Here is a 19,961-nt window from a genome sequence, read left to right on the forward strand (position 1 = left end):
GACATGCACCAATAACTAGTTAATGCCTAGTTAATGGTGCAAGTCAGAATCTAACATTGTAGGGAGAGAGTATGGAGGACGTGACTGTATTCAGATATTTAGGAGTTGATGTGTCAGCAGATGGGTCTATGAAAGATGAGGTGAATCAAAGAATTGACAACGGAAAAAAAGTGAGTGGTGCACTGAGGAGTCTGTGGAGACAAAGAACTTTGTCCATGGAAGCAAACAGGGGAATGTATGAGAGTATAGTTATACCAACACTCCTGTATGGGTGTGAAGCATAGGTGATGAATGCTTTAACAAGGAGAAGGCTGGAGGCAGTGGAGGTGTCATGCCTGAGAAGAATGTGTGATGTGAATATAATTCAGAAAATTTGTAGTTTGGAAATTAGGAGGTGTAGGATTACCAAAACTATTATCCAGAGGGCTCAAGAGGGGTTGTTGAGGTGGTTCGGACATGTAGATAGAGGATGGAACAAAACAGAATAACTTCGAGAGTGTATAAATCTGTAGTGGAGGGAAGGTGGGGTAGAGGTTGGCCTAGGAAAGGCTGCAGGGAGGGGGTAAAGGAGGTTTTGTGTGCAAGTGGCTTGGACTTCCAGCAAGCATGCGTGAGCGTGTTATATAGGAGTGGATGGAGTCGAATGGTTTTTAGGACTTGACGTGCTGTTGGAGTGTGAGCAGAATAATATTTATGAAGGGATTCAGGGGAACCGGAAAACCAGACTTGAGTCCTGGAGATGGGAAGTACAGTGTTTGCACTCTGAAGGAGGGGCGTTAATGTTACAGTTTTATAACTGTAGTGTAAGCATGCCTCCGGCAAGACAATGATGGAGTGAATGATGGTGAAAGTTTTCCTTTTTCGGGTCACCCTGCCTTGGTAAGAAATGGCCGATGTGTTAACCCTTAAACTGTCCAAAGGTAGATCTACGTTTTTTCAACATTTGAAAGTGTGTAAAAAAGGTAGATCTTTTCTTTTTTTTACATTTGAAAACGTGTAAAAAAACTTTGATCTTATTTTTTTTTATATTTGAAAATATGTAAACAAACGTAGATCTACTTTTGGAGCACTACACATGTGAACGTAAATTTCTTTGGACAGTTTAAGGGTTAATAATAAAAAAAAAAGTGTCGGTCTCCTGAGTACAGGTTATTTGTGTATGGAACCTGATGTAAATATTTTACAGCACTATCTGTTTTTAAAACAATTCCTAGCCATACTTTTGGTGCTCTTTCCAGATTTATAATAGATTATTTTCATCCACTCGACAAGAGGAGTGGTCTGGTCCCATTAATAACAGAAACTGCAATACAATTAGCCTTACTATCCTATTATGTGTCACATTACCTCACTAAGAAAGCCTAAGAGAGATCTCACAAAAGGCATTAGGTAAATGGACACAAATTCAACTAATGTTAACATTTTATTGCCACAATGAAATGTTACATTAGCATGTCCTTTTACCTAACATACTGTGGGCAATTCTGCCATTATTACTAATGCTACAGGAGGTCATCCTACCTTTGCTGACTCCTTGAGAGAGGTCATTGCAGGATCATTGAGGGACTTGCCAGACGCAGCCTTGGTGGCATGAATCAGATCTCCCAGAGCCATTGCAACATCTTTCACTGCATTTAATAACATCACCTGAAATATTAAACCACAATAAATTTTTTAAAGGAAGCAAGGGCCTAGTAACCCCTTCTCCTGTATAAATTACTAAATTTAAAAAGAGAAACTTTCGTTTTTCTTTTTGGATCACTCTGCCTTGGTGAGATATGGCCAGTTTGTTGAAAAAAGAAGAATTTTTTTTTTTAAAATTAGAAAATACTTGGCTAATACTTAAATATTTTGAAGATTTATTTAAGATAGAGTACGTGTTTTTACTAATTATTTACCTAAGGAGGCTTTTTTTTCTTTTACAAAGTTACTTATAAAGATAATACAGTAGAACCCCCTTATATCCACTGTTTACTGTGGCCCAAAAAAAACCTTAATTCTGTTTAACCCTTTGGGGGTCGGCAGGTCCTCTCAGAGACTTGTTCTCAGGGTCGGCCAAATTTCAAAAAAAAAAAAAATTATTTTTTCTTATGAAAAGATAGAGAATCTTTTCCCGATCATAATGACACCAAAAGTATGAAATTTGATGGAAAATTTATGGAAATATGCTCTTGCAAAGCTAGTGGTCTCGACGATGTTTACGCATCGACGATTTTGCCCACTCTGAGCCCTATTTTCAGCCAATTCCAGTGTACTAGTCGACAAAAATCATAACTATTTCGCCAGAGCTCCATTTTTTCTATGAAATCGGTAAACCACCCATTTACCGATTTCAACTATCCAATACAGTGGTCAGAATTTAGCAATTTTGCCAATTTCACACAAATTTCAAAAGATGCCAATTTCCGAATAGAGTCCAGAATAAACAAGAAAGACATTCCTGTCACTAAAATAACATTTCCTCTGTTCATTAGTCATGTCCCCATGCCCCTCTTACATTCTTTTGCTTTCCACTTTGAATTTTTCTCACAAAAAATAGAAGATTTACTGTTATGCAGACTACTGCATTAGTGTAGAAATGGTGTAGAAATTATATAAATAATATCAGAGCACTTGTGAAAGAAAATTAGACTCACCAGTTGACGTGTATTGGACACGTAGCATGATTTGTTTACTTTTGATCTTTGGTAAAAATCGAACATTTCTGCTACTTTGAGCTCAATTTCAAGGTACTTTTCATTGTAAAACCAGTCAAAATCATCTCAATTTCTGTAATATGTCTTCCATTCTATAAAATGAGGCCAAGAAAACTAGAATACAACAATAAATACCATACAAAAATACAGTGCAAAGTCGCTGTTTTAATCCAAAAACATGTTCAAATTTTTTTTTCTCATTACGCACTGTGTGCTGAAGGATTTTCTTTATACTGCGCACACTGACCACATAGACCCATTCTTTCATATGTAGGCCTACCAGCTTTCTCTCACTAGATTTGACAGCGCTAGAATTTATGCGTACTAGTACATCAAAAACCCCTGCGCATAAGACGTGCTAGTACGGCCGAAACCCCAAAAGGGTTAATAATAACCCCAAAATCCAAAGTTGTGATGGTGGCAGTTTTTCAAAGCCTAAGAGAGGCTGTGAAGTGCTTCCCATCAGCAAAAAAGCGATAATTCTCAACTTATTGTGCATAATTTATGAATTATACTTTATTATAGTTATGTGTGTAAATGAAAAATGACACATATAGGGTTCGCTACTATCCACGGTTTCGGGCATCTATGGCAGGTCTTGGAACGCATCCCCACAGATGTATGGGAACTACTGTAATAATAATAAATTAATAAACGTAAAAAGAAGAAAAACTTCATGAGTGTGTTTCTTCTTTTATGGGTCGTCCTGCCTCAGTAGGAGACAGCTGGTGTGCAAAAAATAATAATAATTAGCCCTCTTCTTCTGTATTAACCCCTTCTCCTGTATACATTACTAAATTTAAAAAAAGAAACTTTCGTTCTTCTTTTTAGGTCACCCTGCCTTGGTATGATATGGCTGGTTCATTGAAAAAAAAAAAAATAATAACAATAATCCTTTTAGAATTCTTAATACTTGAGTGCCTGTTCTTTCAAAAAGTTTACATGCACTAACATACGAAACCAAAAATACAACAGAAATATTCTAGAAATATTATTTTTCGCACATGCAGTTTAAATCAGTCTGCTAACTCTTGAATGAACACTGGGCGATAAGGGTACAATTTTAGGTGTTTTTTTACGAGTTTTGCACTGGATTCAAGTTACAGATCAAGATGGGCCATTCTCCTCATAGCATGACTGTATTAGGATATACAACACCTCACACTGCAATTATTAAAAATTTTCTACATTTATAAGATAACTTGACAATGCACATTTTTACCTGAGGTTCGGGGTTGTTGGCGCCTAGTGAAGAGGCTCCACTTTTCACAATATCTGACAGTTGCACTATTGTTGATACTGCATTCTGAGCAGCAACGGCCAACTGTTCTTGTGAGGATGCTGCCCCAGCCACAAGTGTCTTGGTGTCCTCTACCAAAGCCTGAAAATTAAAATGAACAATGACTAATTCCTAGGAAAATGCAATACAGCCTCTCCTCACTTAGCGACGTACTTGTTTACCAATGACTCGCACTTACGATGAGTTCTCTGACCAGTATGCATACCTAAATAATGTATATTAGAGCTGGTAGACAGCAACCACCCAGGGAAGTACTACCGTCCTGCCAGATGACTGTGAAACAAAAACCTGTAACTGTTTTGCATGATGGTAGGATTGCTGGTTTCTTTTTCTGTCTCATAAACACGCTAAGATAACAGGGATATCTTGCTACTCCTACTTACACTTTGGTCACACTTCACAGACACGCACATGCATATATATATATACATACATCTAGGTTTTTCTCCTTTTTCTAAATAGCTCTTGTTCTTTTTTATTTCTTCTATTGTCCATGGGGAAGTGGAAAAGAATCTTTCCTCCGTAAGCCATGCGTGTCGTATGAGGCGACTAAAATGCCGGGAGCAATGGGCTAGTAACCCCTTCTCCTGTATACAATTACTAAAAAAGAGAAGAAGAAAAACTTTATAAAACTGGGTTGCTTAAATGTGCGTGGATGTAGTGCGGATGACAAGAAACAGATGATTGCTGATGTTATGAATGAAAAGAAGTTGGATGTCCTGGCCCTAAGCGAAACAAAGCTGAAGGGGGTAGGAGAGTTTCAGTGGGGGGAAATAAATGGGATTAAATCTGGAGTATCTGAGAGAGTTAGAGCAAAGGAAGGGGTAGCAGTAATGTTAAATGATCAGTTATGGAAGGAGAAAAGAGAATATGAATGTGTAAATTCAAGAATTATGTGGATTAAAGTAAAGGTTGGATGCGAGAAGTGGGTCATAATAAGCGTGTATGCACCTGGAGAAGAGAGGAATGCAGAGGAGAGAGAGAGATTTTGGGAGATGTTAAGTGAATGTATAGGAGCCTTTGAACCAAGTGAGAGAGTAATTGTGGTAGGGGACTTGAATGCTAAAGTAGGAGAAACTTTTAGAGAGGGTGTGGTAGGTAAGTTTGGGGTGCCAGGTGTAAATGATAATGGGAGCCCTTTGATTGAACTTTGTATAGAAAGGGGTTTAGTTATAGGTAATACATATTTTAAGAAAAAGAGGATAAATAAGTATACACGATATGATGTAGGGCGAAATGACAGTAGTTTGTTGGATTATGTATTGGTAGATAAAAGACTGTTGAGTAGACTTCAGGATGTACATGTTTATAGAGGGGCCACAGATATATCAGATCACTTTCTAGTTGTAGCTACACTGAGAGTAAAAGGTAGATGGGATACAAGGAGAATAGAAGCATCAGGGAAGAGAGAGGTGAAGGTTTATAAACTAAAAGAGGAGGCAGTTAGGGTAAGATATAAACAGCTATTGGAGGATAGATGGGCTAATGAGAGCATAGGCAATGGGGTCGAAGAGGTATGGGGTAGGTTTAAAAATGTAGTGTTAGAGTGTTCAGCAGAAGTTTGTGGTTACAGGAAAGTGGGTGCAGGAGGGAAGAGGAGCGATTGGTGGAATGATGATGTAAAGAGAGTAGTAAGGGAGAAAAAGTTAGCATATGAGAAGTTTTTACAAAGTAGAAGTGATGCAAGGAGGGAAGAGTATATGGAGAAAAAGAGAGAAGTTAAGAGAGTGGTGAAGCAATGTAAAAAGAGAGCAAATGAGAGAGTGGGTGAGATGTTATCAACAAATTTTGTTGAAAATAAGAAAAAGTTTTGGAGTGAGATTAACAAGTTAAGAAAGCCTAGAGAACAAATGGATTTGTCAGTTAAAAATAGGAGAGGAGAGTTATTAAATGGAGAGTTAGAGGTATTGGGAAGATGGAAGGAATATTTTGAGGAATTGTTAAATGTTGATGAAGATAGGGAAGCTGTGATTTCGTGTATAGGGCAAGGAGGAATAACATCTTGTAGGAGTGAGGAAGAGCCAGTTGTGAGTGTGGGGGAAGTTCGTGAGGCAGTAGGTAAAATGAAAGGGGGTAAGGCAGCCGGGATTGATGGGATAAAGATAGAAATGTTAAAAGCAGGTGGGGATATAGTTTTGGAGTGGTTGGTGCAATTATTTAATAAATGTATGGAAGAAGGTAAGGTACCTGGGGATTGGCAGAGAGCATGCATAGTTCCTTTGTATAAAGGCAAAGGGGATAAAAGAGAGTGCAAAAATTATAGGGGGATAAGTCTGTTGAGTGTACCTGGTAAAGTGTATGGTAGAGTTATAATTGAAAGAATTAAGAGTAAGACGGAGAATAGGATAGCAGATGAACAAGGAGGCTTTAGGAAAGGTAGGGGGTGTGTGGACCAGGTGTTTACAGTGAAACATATAAGTGAACAGTATTTAGATAAGGCTAAAGAGGTCTTTGTGGCATTTATGGATTTGGAAAAGGCGTATGACAGGGTGGATAGGGGGGCAATGTGGCAGATGTTGCAAGTGTATGGTGTAGGAGGTAGGTTACTGAAAGCAGTGAAGAGTTTTTACGAAGATAGTGAGGCTCAAGTTAGAGTATGTAGGAAAGAGGGAAATTTTTTCCCAGTAAAAGTAGGCCTTAGACAAGGATGTGTGATGTCACCGTGGTTGTTTAATATATTTATAGATGGGGTTGTAAGAGAAGTAAATGCGAGGGTCTTGGCAAGAGGCGTGGAGTTAAAAGATAAAGAATCACACACAAAGTGGGAGTTGTCACAGCTGCTCTTTGCTGATGACACTGTGCTCTTGGGAGATTCTGAAGAGAAGTTGCAGAGATTGGTGGATGAATTTGGTAGGGTGTGCAAAAGAAGAAAATTAAAGGTGAATACAGGAAAGAGTAAGGTTATGAGGATAACAAAAAGATTAGGTGATGAAAGATTGAATATCAGATTGGAGGGAGAGAGTATGGAGGAGGTGAACGTATTCAGATATTTGGGAGTGGACGTGTCAGCAGATGGGTCTATGAAAGATGAGGTGAATCATAGAATTGATGAGGGAAAAAGAGTGAGTGGTGCACTTAGGAGTCTGTGGAGACAAAGAACTTTGTCCTTGGAGGCAAAGAGGGGAATGTATGAGAGTATAGTTTTACCAACGCTCTTATATGGGTGTGAAGCGTGGGTGATGAATGTTGCAGCGAGGAGAAGGCTGGAGGCAGTGGAGATGTCATGTCTGAGGGCAATGTGTGGTGTGAATATAATGCAGAGAATTCGTAGTTTGGAAGTTAGGAGGAGGTGCGGGATTACCAAAACTGTTGTCCAGAGGGCTGAGGAAGGGTTGTTGAGGTGGTTCGGACATGTAGAGAGAATGGAGCGAAACAGAATGACTTCAAGAGTGTATCAGTCTGTAGTGGAAGGAAGGCGGGGTAGGGGTCGGCCTAGGAAGGGTTGGAGGGAGGGGGTAAAGGAGGTTTTGTGTGCGAGGGGCTTGGACTTCCAGCAGGCATGCGTGAGCGTGTTTGATAGGAGTGAATGGAGACAAATGGTTTTTAATACTTGACGTGCTGTTGGAGTGTGAGCAAAGTAACATTTATGAAGGGATTCAGGGAAACCGGCAGGCCGGACTTGAGTCCTGGAGATGGGAAGTACAGTGCCTGCACTCTGAAGGAGGGGTGTTAATGTTGCAGTTTAAAAACTGTAGTGTAAAGCACCCTTCTGGCAAGACAGTGATGGAGTGAATGATGGTGAAAGTTTTTCTTTTTCGGGCCACCCTGCCTTGGTGGGAATCGGCCGGTGTGATAATAAAAAAAAAAAAAAAAAAATAGTTCACTACTGTATAAACATTTAAAAATATACCAGAAATGTTATAAGTGGTGCAAGGGTGACATTAAAACAATATCGGGATGGTTGACACAAACCCACTACTATTACAGTATCCTCCTCATTTAGCAATGAATTCGTTTACCAACGTTGTCTTAGGAACAGAACTCCGTCGTTAGGTGAGGAGAGGCTGTATCTGCATTGTACTTTGTAAAGAGAAAAGCTTTACAAAAAATCAACCAGCCGGGAGACAAAAGACAACATTTAAAAAATATAAATTTGGATTTATACAGACTTGAAATGCAATTGCTGACAAAGACATCTGTGCACTTGTCAGATAAATGAACACAGATGCAATGAACGTGACATTTTATTGTGGCAATGTTTTGCTCTCCAGGAGCTTTGTCAAGACATTCCAAACGGCATGACAAACCTTCTGGCAGTTTTCAGAATGTAAGAATGTGAGCGAATTTTACAATTTGGGCAATGCTTCTCATGGTTACCTTAGCAGTTTTCAGAATGTATTCGCGGTGATCGGAGAAGTTTTCACCTTCTTTCTCTGCATTAAGTGTGCCAGCAGTAGCGAACATAATAGTTGTATCTAAATCACCAATGATGCCAGAGACAGTTGATGCAGCATTGATACACGCTTGAGTGCCCCGGGAGCCGGCTTGGAGGGCAGCCAAAACATGTGATGCCTGCAAATAAAATAATTGCAAAGAATAAGAAGGCACAATACCATAACAGGAACAATACACAAATAACCTGCACATAGGAGAGAAAAGCATATGATGACCTTTTGGTCTGATTTCATCCATTAACCCTTTCAGGGTCAGAACCTGATCTGAGAATTGCTCTCAGGGTCGAAGAATTTAAAAAAAACTTATGAAATTATAGAGAATCTTTTTTAGAAGGTAACGAAACCAAGAGTACGAAATTTGATGGAAAATTTATGGAATTATACTCTCGCAAAGCTAGTGGTCAGTGATCTCTGCAATATTTACACATCAACGATTGCGCCCACTTTGAACCCTATTTTTGGCCAGTTCCATTGTTCCAGTCGCCCAAACTTGTAGCAATTTCACTAGTATATGCCTTCTATTCTATCGACTGAGTACAAGAAATTGCTCATTTACCTATTTCAACTACCCAATAAAGTGATCAGAAATTGGTAATTTGGCTAATTTCACACAAAATTGCCAATTTCAAAATATGGTCCAGAATAAACAATGTAGACATTCCTGACACTAAAACAAACATTTCCTTTGTTCATCAGTTACGTGACCAGGCCTCTCCTATACTACACTGATTTCCATTTTGAATTTTTATTCACACAAGAAATAGAAGATTTACTGTTATGCAGACTACTGCATTATTGTAATAATTGTATAACTAACGTTAGTGCATTCCTGAATGCATTTTAGATTGACCAGTTAGACGTGTATTGCACGAGTGATGGAATTTGTCTACTCTGGAATATCGGCAGAAATTGAACATTGCTGCTACCCTGAGCTCAGTTTCAAGTTTTTTTCAGTCCTGAAACCAATCACAATCATACGTCTGTAACATATCTTCCATTCTGTTACACAAGACCAAGAAATCAAGAAAACAACCATAAAAAACATACAACAATACACAGCAAAGTCGCTGTTTTAAACCAAAAACGCTGAGGTTTTTTCCCCATTGTACACTGCATGCTGGAGGATTTTTCTTATATGGAGCATACTTACTGCATAGACTCATTCTCTCATATCTAGGCCCAAGTTTACCACTCACAGCTTATGTGAGAGATCAGCTCATCACGTAGAACTACGGCACCGACCTGTACTTCAAAGCTGTGATACTACGGCACCCACCCTCAAAGGCTTAACACTGTCATATGTTTCTTTCTCCTATGTGCAAATTATTTGAGTATTATTAACAGTAGCTAATATTATTTTGCTTTAATTATCGAGTTTAAAAATTCATGTCAAAATTAATATTTGAGTCTTAAGTGTATAAATAAAAAGTCGATATACATGGTGGAACAAACCTTCTCTTTAACTTGACGAGCAGACTCGGACAAATCTCTCTGACTGAAGGTGTCATTTGGAGCAGCCTGGCAAGATCCTCCGGCCTTCACCAGCTCAATACATGCCTGACCCAGCTCATGAACACTGTAAAAATGAAAAAGATATTTCTTCAATTGCAAATATTTTGATTGAGTAGAAAAAGAATCCATCCTCTGTACACCATGTGTCATAAGCAGTGATTAAAATGCCGGAAGCAAGGTGCTAGTAACACCTTCTCCTGTATAAATTACTGAATTTAAAAAGAAAAGCTTTTGTTTTTTCTTTTTAAGTCACCCTGCCTTGGTGGGATATGGCCGGTGAGTTAAAAAAATATAATTGGTCTAGTAAATAACTAGAGAGAGGACTGTATAGTTAACTAACCTGCTACGTAATCGGCTTCCGACTTCAACGTTTGTGGTTTGTCGTATAGCCCCAGCAGAGTCAGAGGAGAGAGAACCGTACTGGTGAGACACGCTAGCACCAAGATTTCCTAGCTGCGAAGCATCTGTTGTGGCCTTGCCCACCTGAAAAAATAAAATATTTTTTTTTTAACACACTGTCTGTCTCTCACTAAGGTAAGCTGACCTCAAAAAATAGGAGGATATGCATTCACCATCATTCATTCAATTGCTCTCTTGCCAGAAGCATGCTGACATGACAGTTCAGATGACCATCCAAACCGTAACATCCCTAACCCTCTTTCAGAGTGCAGGCACTGTACTTCCCGCCTCCAGAATTGTAACATTCCCACCCATCCTTCACAGTACAGGCACAGGATTGCAGTAGGGTAACTATCATCCACAGGATAGCAGTGGAGTGACTATCAACCACAGGATGCCAAAACTAGTCTGACTGGCTGGTTTTCCTGAATCCCATCATACACACTGTTGACGCTCCCACAGCTTATGATTTCAATCAAGAAGTTCATCCCCAAATTATCCCTTTATCTTTGTCAGTACAATTTATTCCCCAATATCACAGTTTTTTCATTTTCATGAGGTGGGAAGAGACCTGAATAGAGATTTTTTTTTAATTAACACATCGACTGTGTCCCACCAAGGTAGGGTGACCCAAAAAAAAAGAAGTAACACTTCCATCATTCGCTCCACTGTCTTGCTAGAGGCATACCTACACTACATTTAAAAAAAAAATGGAGTAGAGATATTAAGAGTATTCATGTGAAACTCTTGATTTCTTATATCCAAACTTAAATACAGTCAGACTATTGCTGAAGCAATGGGCAACGAGTAAACATACCATATCTTGAGCAAGTCGTGCGATTTCTTTGGCAGCTGTGACCATACGTGTTTGATAGTCGACAAAACTGTCGCTATTTTCTGATGGTACTCTGGATGGACTGTCAATGTGATGCATTGCTGTAGTGATTGATTCAACCAAACCTGAGACAACACCAGCCTCTGTTGCAATAGTCTCCACAGTCAGCAGTAGCTCCTGCAACAATAGTTAAAAACATTAGTTCTGACCTATTTTATTCAATACAATTTCACAATTTTAAAATATTGTATTAAAAAAAAAAACATAAACCCCTCAATTTAACAGACGGAGACGGCCGACTTGTTGAAAAAAAAAAAAAAAAAAATAAAAAAATAAATATGGGATAAAATCTGCTGGGTTGACTAATTTGAAAATAGTTATTGGCTTCATAATTGTGTTGTTATAATAACAGGAAAACAATCACATCTACAGCGGTACCGCGATTTTCGAACAGCTCCCAATTCAAACAATTATGTAAGTGTATTTGTGTAAGTGCGTTTGTAACTGTATTTTTGGGGGTCTGAAATGGATTAATCTAATTTACATTATTCCTTATGGGAGCAAATTTGTTCGGTATTGGCACTCGAGCAGCATTCTGGAATGAAATAAGTTCGAAACTCAGGTACCACTGTATATCCATCACAATTGCCATTACTGGCCATTCTCTTCTCCCTCTCAGAATGCTATTTTTTTTTGAACATAAGAACATAAGAAAGATGGAACACTGCAACAGGTCTACTGGCCCATGCGAGGCAGGTCCAATTCTCCCACTGGCTTAAGCCAACACCTTGACCTAGTCAGGTCAATCATGTCACTTAAGGGAGGAGCACAGCATCCGACCTAGTAGCATACGATAGTCAGGTCCAACTCACACCCACTCATGTATTTTTCCAACCTATTTTTAAAACTACACAATGTCTTAGCTTCTTTACATTGGTCACTTCCCACTAAGGCAGAGTGACCCAAAAAAGAGGACACACTTTCATCAATGCTCCATCACTGTCTTGCTAGAGGTGTGCCAATACTACTGTTCAACAACTACAACATATCTCCATATCTTCTCTGTATTTAAATACTCTTGAATATCATGGTGTGAAGAATTACACACATGTATAACAACTGAGTGTCTTTATTTGTAGATTTTTTGCCCTCAAGTGGCTTTATCAATACAAATTTATACTGGTAAAACTACTGGATGGTAAAACATCTACAAATGAAAATACCCAGATGATGCATGTGTCTAATTCTTTATCTTGTCAGTATTGTATAACATTCATTTACAATACCATGGCATACCTGTAATGTCTCCTTCATGGTGTCAGCCGCATCATCAACATCCGGGTGAGCGTGTGTGGCTTTAGGGTTGCCACCAGCCTCCTTGGATGCATATACTAACTGCAAGGCGCATTCTGCCACCGTTTTTGTTTGATCCAGCAGACACATCTGCTGCTTACTGTTTACAGAACATATACTTTATGCACACCTCATGATACACTCTATGGATTATCACAATTACCAAGGAATAACTATATTGTAATGAACACTTGTCAATGCTCAGTAATAACCAACAGGTTGAATGATCTGTAAATTTTGACCTTTTTGTGGGATCCACCCCTCTGCTGAAGAGGATCCCAGAAGGTATCCACTCCTCTGCTGAAGAGGATCCCAGAAGGTATCCACTCCTCTGCTGAAGAGGATCCCAGAAGGTATCCACTCCTCTGCTGAAGAGGATCCCAGAAGGTATCCACTCCTCTGCTGAAGAGGATCCCAGAAGGTATCCACTCCTCTGCTGAAGAAGATCCCAGAAGGTATCCACTCCTCTACTGAAGAGGATCCCAGAAGGGATTCACTCCTCTGCTGAACAGGATCCCAAAAGGTATTCACTCCTCTACTGAAGAGGATCCCAGAAGGTATCTACCCCTCTGCTGAAGAGGATCCCAAAAGGGATCCACTCCTCTGCTGAAGAAGATCCCAGCAGGTATCCACTCCTGTACTGAAGAGGATCCCAAAAGGTATCCACTCCTCTGCTGAAGAGGATCCCAGGAGGGATCCACTCCTCTGCTGAAGAAGATCCTAGAAGGTATCCACTCCTCTGCTGAAGAAGATCCTAGAAGGTATCCACTCCTCTGCTGAAGAGGATCCCAGAAGGTATCCACTCAATTCACTCCTCTGCAGAAGAGGATCTCAGAAGAGATCCACTCCTCTGCTGAAGAGGATCCCAGAAGGGATTTACTCCTCTGCTGAAGAGGATCCCAGAAGGGATTTACTCCTCTGCTGAAGAAGATCCCAGAACAGGGTCAAAACATACAGATCAATCAACTTCCTGTGATTCTGTCTCCATGTGGGTTATTACTGAGAAAAAATTATATATTCTGAAAGACAGACACTCTTATTTGCTACCTTGAGTAGCATTTAGTGTACAAAGTGAGTATAAATTGTACATAGCATGCAATAAGATCACAGTAAACAGGTGATATCACAATATGCAAAACAACCAATGTGAAAAAATGGTGAATTTCCAAGTGCTTTCGTGACTTCTCACACTTGTGTGAGAAATCACGAAAACTATTGGAAATTTAATATTTTTTCACAGTGGTTATTTTGCATTCTATATAATGCATATACACCTACCATCCGACTTACGACCGAGTTCGGTTCCAAGAAACCGGTCGTAAGTCAAAATGGTTGTAAGTCGAACTTTACTACTGAATATCAACAAAACATTTTTGTAATGACTTTATTTTATTGTTTTATTTTGGTATTTCATGTTTTACTTTACTTTTTATGCTGTTAGTACTGTATTTTATACTGTAAGGTTTAGGATAAACACTGTGTACAACACAAATACAGTGGACCCCCGCTTTACGATCACCTCCCAATGCGACCAATTATGTAAGTGTATTTATGTAAGTGCGTTTGTACGTGTATGTTTGGGGGTCTGAAATGGACTAATCTAATTCACAATATTCCTTATGGGAACAAATTCAGTCAGTACTGGCACCTGAACATACTTCTGGAGTGAAAAAATATCGTAAACCGGGGGTCCACTGTACTTGTTTATTTCCCAGAAATTTAGCATAAAAAACACGGTCGTAAGTCGAGCAGGTCGTAAGTCGGATGGTAGGTGTATTATGTATAAAGTGTGTACTTTATGTACAGTGAGTACTTTGTGAATAAAATGGGTACACATCAACCTGCTGAGCACAGGAAAGACATGAAGATATAGTTATATAAAATCTTTAATTGATGATGTTTTGCCCACACAGTGGGTTTATCGTATCACGAACATGCCCACAGTGTGGGTAAAACGGTAATAAAAGATTCCATATAACAACAATGCTAACTCTTAAAGAGTTTTACCATCAAGTCAATATTGTATAAATGGTTCAAAGAACCGACAAGTTGATAAATGAGGCACATGTGCAGAACTTGGGAAACATTTCACCACACAGCGGCTTCATCAGTCTCATACAAAGAAAAATAATGAAGACCAGAAGGCATTTGAGGTAATCAATCCCTCAGCCTGGAGTCGATGTAATTATATAATCAGTCCTTCGATCGTAAAGAATGATGGACTGATTAATCAGTCCACTGATGGAATGATTACATCAAATTTTAGGCTGTGGGACTGTTTACCTCATTCTCCTTCTAATCTTCATTCTTCTGGACTGATGAAGCCAATGTGTGGTCAAACTCCTCCACAATAATGATACCCAAGTGTTGCACCTGTCTCTAATTTTTCATCTCATATAATTTCCCATCTTACCTGTCAAACAATGCAAAAATAACCTGCACACTGGAGAGAAGCTTATAATGTTTTGGTCCAACTTGAACCATTACAAGTCACACAGTGACTTGTAAATGGTCAAGTCAAATTACACAGTGACTTGTAAATGGTCATAAAGTTATGCAAGGACTTGTAAATGGTCATCAAGTTACACATGACTTGTAAATGGTCAAGTTACACAGTGACTTGTAAATGGTCAAGTTACACAGTGACTTGTAAATGGTCAAGTTACACAGTGACTTGTAAATGGTCAAGTTACACAGTGACTTGTAAATGGTCAAGTTACACAGTGACTTGTAAATGGTCAAGTTACACAGTGACTTGTAAATGGTCAAGTTACACAGTGACTTGTAAATGGTCAAGTTACACATGACTTGTAAATGGTCAAGTTACACAGTGACTTGTAAATGGTCAAGTTACACAGTGACTTGTAAATGGTCCAAGTCGGACCGAAGCATCATCAAAAGCTTTTCTGTCTCGTATATGTGGGATATTTGTATATTGCTCCAGTCACGTTACTGTGCCTTTTTGTTGTTTACCTGTTGAGCATATTTGATGCCGAGCAGATGGAAGCAGTAACCATGGGGTCGAAGTAACTGGACATTTGGGTGATGGCATGACCGAGGTGTTCTGCTTCGCTCTTGGCAGCATTTCGAACCTTGTCGATGTTCATTTGCAGAGCCTGACCTGCGTTCTCGACTTGTTCGTTATAACCCTATGTGAAAAGTAATGAATTATTATACTCTGGAAATGTAGAGGAACAGTAAAAAAAAAAAAAATTATAATTTCTAAAATTCCTTGACAATAAGAATTTAGTACATTTTTATTTAATTTTTTATACTGCATTTGGAAATACAGAAATTTTTAAAAATACTGGATTACAATTTCTAAAATAATTCTTTGACAATTAGAATTTAGCACATTTTCATTTGTGCTGCATATTTAAATTTAAGGCCTACATATATCAAAATTAAGAAAACTTCCCTCATTTTCATTATTATAACCATGTGCTTCATGACCCCTAAGAAATAAATAAAAATTGGGTCGAAGAGCAATTATAACGAAAGAAAAACTGAGCTGTGAATTTTATGATTTTCGGTAAAACGAAAGAAGTGAACAGGCATCGTTCTTTTTTTTTTTTATAAAAAAGTTACCTGGAGTGTGTTTTCACTATGTTGTTGAAGGTTCTGGTCCAAGACGGAGAGAGACGCTTGGTCTAAGTCTCTTATATTCATGTTAAGCTTCTCAATGGCTTCGTCACATTCCTTTTGTCCTGGTGCTTTATCCCTACCAAAATATGCATTCCGTTAATTGTTACAGTAAGATAACAGTAGAATTCTTCCTCTATAAGTTGTGTGTCGTAAGAGGCGACTAAAATGCCAGAAGCAAAGGGCTAGTAACCCCTTCTCCTGTATACATTACTAAAGTTAAAAAGAGAGACTTTTGTTTTTCTTTTTAGGTCACCCTGCTTTGGTGGGACATGGGCAGTTTGTTGAAAAAAAAAATCACAGTAAACAGGCAATATAATATGAAAAATAAGCACTGTGAAAAAAATAGTGAATTTCCAACCATTTTTGTGATTTCTTACATTATCAGTTCCTTAATAATGTGAGAAATCACAGAAGTGCTTGGAAATTCACTATTTTTCAATAATTGTATTAAATGCTGTGAGCAAGGGACTAGTAACCCCTTCTGTATAAATTACTAAATGTAAAAGGAAGAAAAACTTCACGTCTTCTTTTTCGAGTGACACCGCCTCGGTGGGAGACAACTATTGCGTGAAACAATAAAAACTGTATTAACGTTTCAGCATAATTCTTCATTATGGTTACTAGGGGGAATGTAACAATTAACACTTAAACGGTCCAAACAGATTGACGTTCAAATTCGTAGCTACAAAAGTAGATCTACTTTTTTTTACTTCTTCTTTCAACGTACCAGCCGTATCCCACCGAGGTGGGGCGGCCCAAAAGAAAAAAACTGAAGTTTCTCCTTTTAAATTTAGTAATATATACAGGAGAAGGGGGTTACTAGCCCCTTGCTCCCGGCATTTTAGTCGCCTCTTACGACACGCATGACTTACAGAGGAAGAATTCTGTTCCACTTCCCCATGGAGAACTTTTTTTTTCATATTTTCAAATATAACAAAAAAAAAAAGTAGATAAAAGTTTTTTTACACGTTTTCAAATGTAAAACAAAAAAGATCTACATTTTTTCGCATACTTTCAAATGTTGAAAAAACGTATATATACGTTTGGACCGTTTAAGGGTTAAATAAGAATATGCTAAATAGAATGGAGAAAATGCTTCAAAAGTAATATTAAATTTAATTCAATTCAATACTGTGATTATTACTGAGTCTTCGAAATTGAAAGTGACATCTGCAGGATGACCCTAAAAGAAGAAACACTTTCATCATCATTCATTCCAGCACTGTCTTGCCAGATGTGCATCTACACAACAGTACAAAAACTGCAATACATCTCCACCCATCCTTCAGAGTGCAGGCACTGTACTTCCCACCTCCAGGACTAACCAGTTTCCATGAATCCCTTCATAAATGTTACTATGCTTATACTCCAACAACATGTCAAGTCACATAAACCATTTGCTTCCACTCACTCCTATCTAACACACTCATAAATAAAATGAAAATGCCATAACCTGCAAACTGTGTGTTATATACAGGTGCTCCTTGACTTACGATGGGGGTTAGGTTCCGAAGAATGCATCTTAAGTTGAAAATTATTGTAAAATAAATACCGTGTGATGAATGGTTTGAAAAACCGACAAGTTGAAGATTGAGACACTTATGCAGCATATGGGAATCTTTATTAAGGAAACGTTTCGCCACACAGTGGCTTCATCAGTCCAAAACAAAGAGGAAGGCGCTGATGAAGCCACTGTGTGGCGAAACGTTTCCTTAATAAAGATTCCCATGTGCTGCATAAGTGTCTCAATCTTCAAAATAAATACCGTCGCTGAATAAGTAAACAAATAATTGTAGATGAATGGTTCAAAGAACCAACACGTTGATATATTAGACACATGTGAAACTCTTGGGTATCTTTATTGAGGAAACGTTTTGCCACACAGTGGCTTCATCAGTCCATACATAGGAGAAACTTGAAGAATAGGAGGAGAATGAGGTAATCAGTCCCTCAACCTTGAGTCGATGTGGTCAGTCCATCAATCTTGAATAGAATACGGCATATGGGCGGAGAAGCAGCTTATAAACTGTAGGCAGGAGAGGTGCAGCAGTCGTAGGTGGTGTCACATTTGTATGGACTGATGAAGCCACTGTGTGGCGAAACATTTCCTCAATAAAGATACCCAAGAGTTGCACATGTGTCTAATTTATCAATGTGTCGGTTCTCCGAACCATTCATCTACAATCCTGTCAGACACTGCATCTTCTTGGGATCTTAATACTTGGGAATTCCTCGCTTGCCTAATTCTTGGGCACGACCTACTTCCACATTGAACAAATGTGACACCACCTATGACTGCTGCACCTCTCCTGCCATACGGTTTATAAGCTGCTTCTCCGCCCATATGCCATATTCTATTCAAAATTGATGGACTGACCACATCGACTCAAGGTTGAGGGACTGATTACTTCATTCTCCTCCTGTTCTTCAAGTTTCTCCTTTGTATGGACTGATGAAGCCACTGTGTGGTGAAACGTTTCCTCAATAAAGATACCCAAGAGTTGCACATGTGTCTAATTTATCAAACAAATAATTACTGTAACTAATTAAATACCAGTATTTTAAAGTAAATAAATGAATACAAGTTTATCTTATCAGTAAATAAACAGTACTGTACAGTACAGAATGTGCCACTATCACAACACCATCACAAAATTGAAATATCGTAACTTGAACCGTCATAAAGTGAGATGCATCTGTACATACAGTAGGACCCCCTTATCTGCAGATTTAGTTTCCATGGTGTCAGTTATCTGCTGTTTACTGTGCCCCAAAAATAACCCTTAGTTTTGCTTAATAATGTCTCCAAAGCACAAAAGTACTCATGGTGGCCGTTCTTCAAAGCCTAAGAGAAGGTCTGAAGTGCTTCCCATCACTAAAACTGTGCTAATTCTCAACTTATTGTGTGTAATTTATCAATTAAATTATATCAGAGGTGTGTATGTAAACAAAAATGACTTTAATATAGGGTTCACTGTTATCCTTGATTTTAGGTATGGAATGTATCCTGCGTGGATACAGGAGGACTACTCTACATTCAGAATATTCTACCATTGTACTACCATGCCATTTCATGCAGTTTTCTTACCTGATGGATGCCACTAAGCTTTTAATACTGTCAGAAACACTTTTGCTGTGGCTAGCCAGTGACTGCCAAGTAGGTGGATCCTTGGGATTGACCGCCAGGCTCTTGGCCGACTCAATCATCGAGCAAGATCCATTGATGATTGCTTTTCCTGCGGATGTGATTGGCACTTGAGATTCACGAGCCTTGGCAGAAATCTTGGCAGGAACTGATGCGAAGTCTGGAGAGCTTGCAAAGGTGCAGAGATTATCTACAGCTTCCAGGAGTGGCTTGGTGGCAGCACTGCAGCGGGCACGGTTCACGTCACTGTAATCCTGGTCCAATGCTGTACCATAGAAACACATTACCATAGAAACACAACACACTATCATAGAATCACTACACATTCCCAAAGAAACACAACACAGTACCAGAGAAACACAACACAGTACCAGAGAAACACAACACAGTATGTACCAGAGAAACACAACACAGTACCAGAGAAACACAACACAGTACCAGAGAAACACAACACAGTACCAGAGAAACACAACACAGTACCAGAGAAACACAACACAATACCAATGATCTCTGATAAATAATTCCTACTTAAAACTTCTTTGAAATAACGTTTTATAAACATAAACTAATTTAAAAAACTATAACACACTGGCTGCCTCCCATCAAGGTACAGTGGTCCCAAAAAAGAGGAATCAAATTTTCCATCATTCATTCAACATATGTCTCCCCATCAAAGTTCAGT

General features: G+C 38.8%; 1 protein-coding gene across 2 annotated transcripts in view; it reads right to left on the reverse strand.

Annotated features, from left to right (window-relative positions):
• rhea (Talin_middle and talin-RS domain-containing protein rhea) overlaps positions 1-19,961 on the reverse strand; it is a 351,846-nt gene that overhangs the window by 58,977 nt on the left and 272,908 nt on the right. For both annotated transcript variants that reach the window (XM_070105058.1, XM_070105057.1), the window contains exons 16-25: positions 19,223-19,544; positions 16,078-16,210; positions 15,463-15,638; positions 12,433-12,589; positions 11,119-11,313; positions 10,243-10,385; positions 9,843-9,966; positions 8,314-8,508; positions 3,919-4,077; positions 1,522-1,647 (exon numbers count right to left, since the gene is read on the reverse strand). In XM_070105058.1, the coding sequence (XP_069961159.1) occupies positions 1,522-1,647; positions 3,919-4,077; positions 8,314-8,508; positions 9,843-9,966; positions 10,243-10,385; positions 11,119-11,313; positions 12,433-12,589; positions 15,463-15,638; positions 16,078-16,210; positions 19,223-19,544 (1,730 nt within the window). The remainder of the gene's footprint in view (positions 1-1,521; positions 1,648-3,918; positions 4,078-8,313; positions 8,509-9,842; positions 9,967-10,242; positions 10,386-11,118; positions 11,314-12,432; positions 12,590-15,462; positions 15,639-16,077; positions 16,211-19,222; positions 19,545-19,961) is intronic.

The sequence above is a fragment of the Cherax quadricarinatus genome, chromosome 96, assembly GCF_038502225.1.
Source record: "Cherax quadricarinatus isolate ZL_2023a chromosome 96, ASM3850222v1, whole genome shotgun sequence".
In the NCBI taxonomy this organism is placed as follows: domain Eukaryota; kingdom Metazoa; phylum Arthropoda; class Malacostraca; order Decapoda; family Parastacidae; genus Cherax; species Cherax quadricarinatus.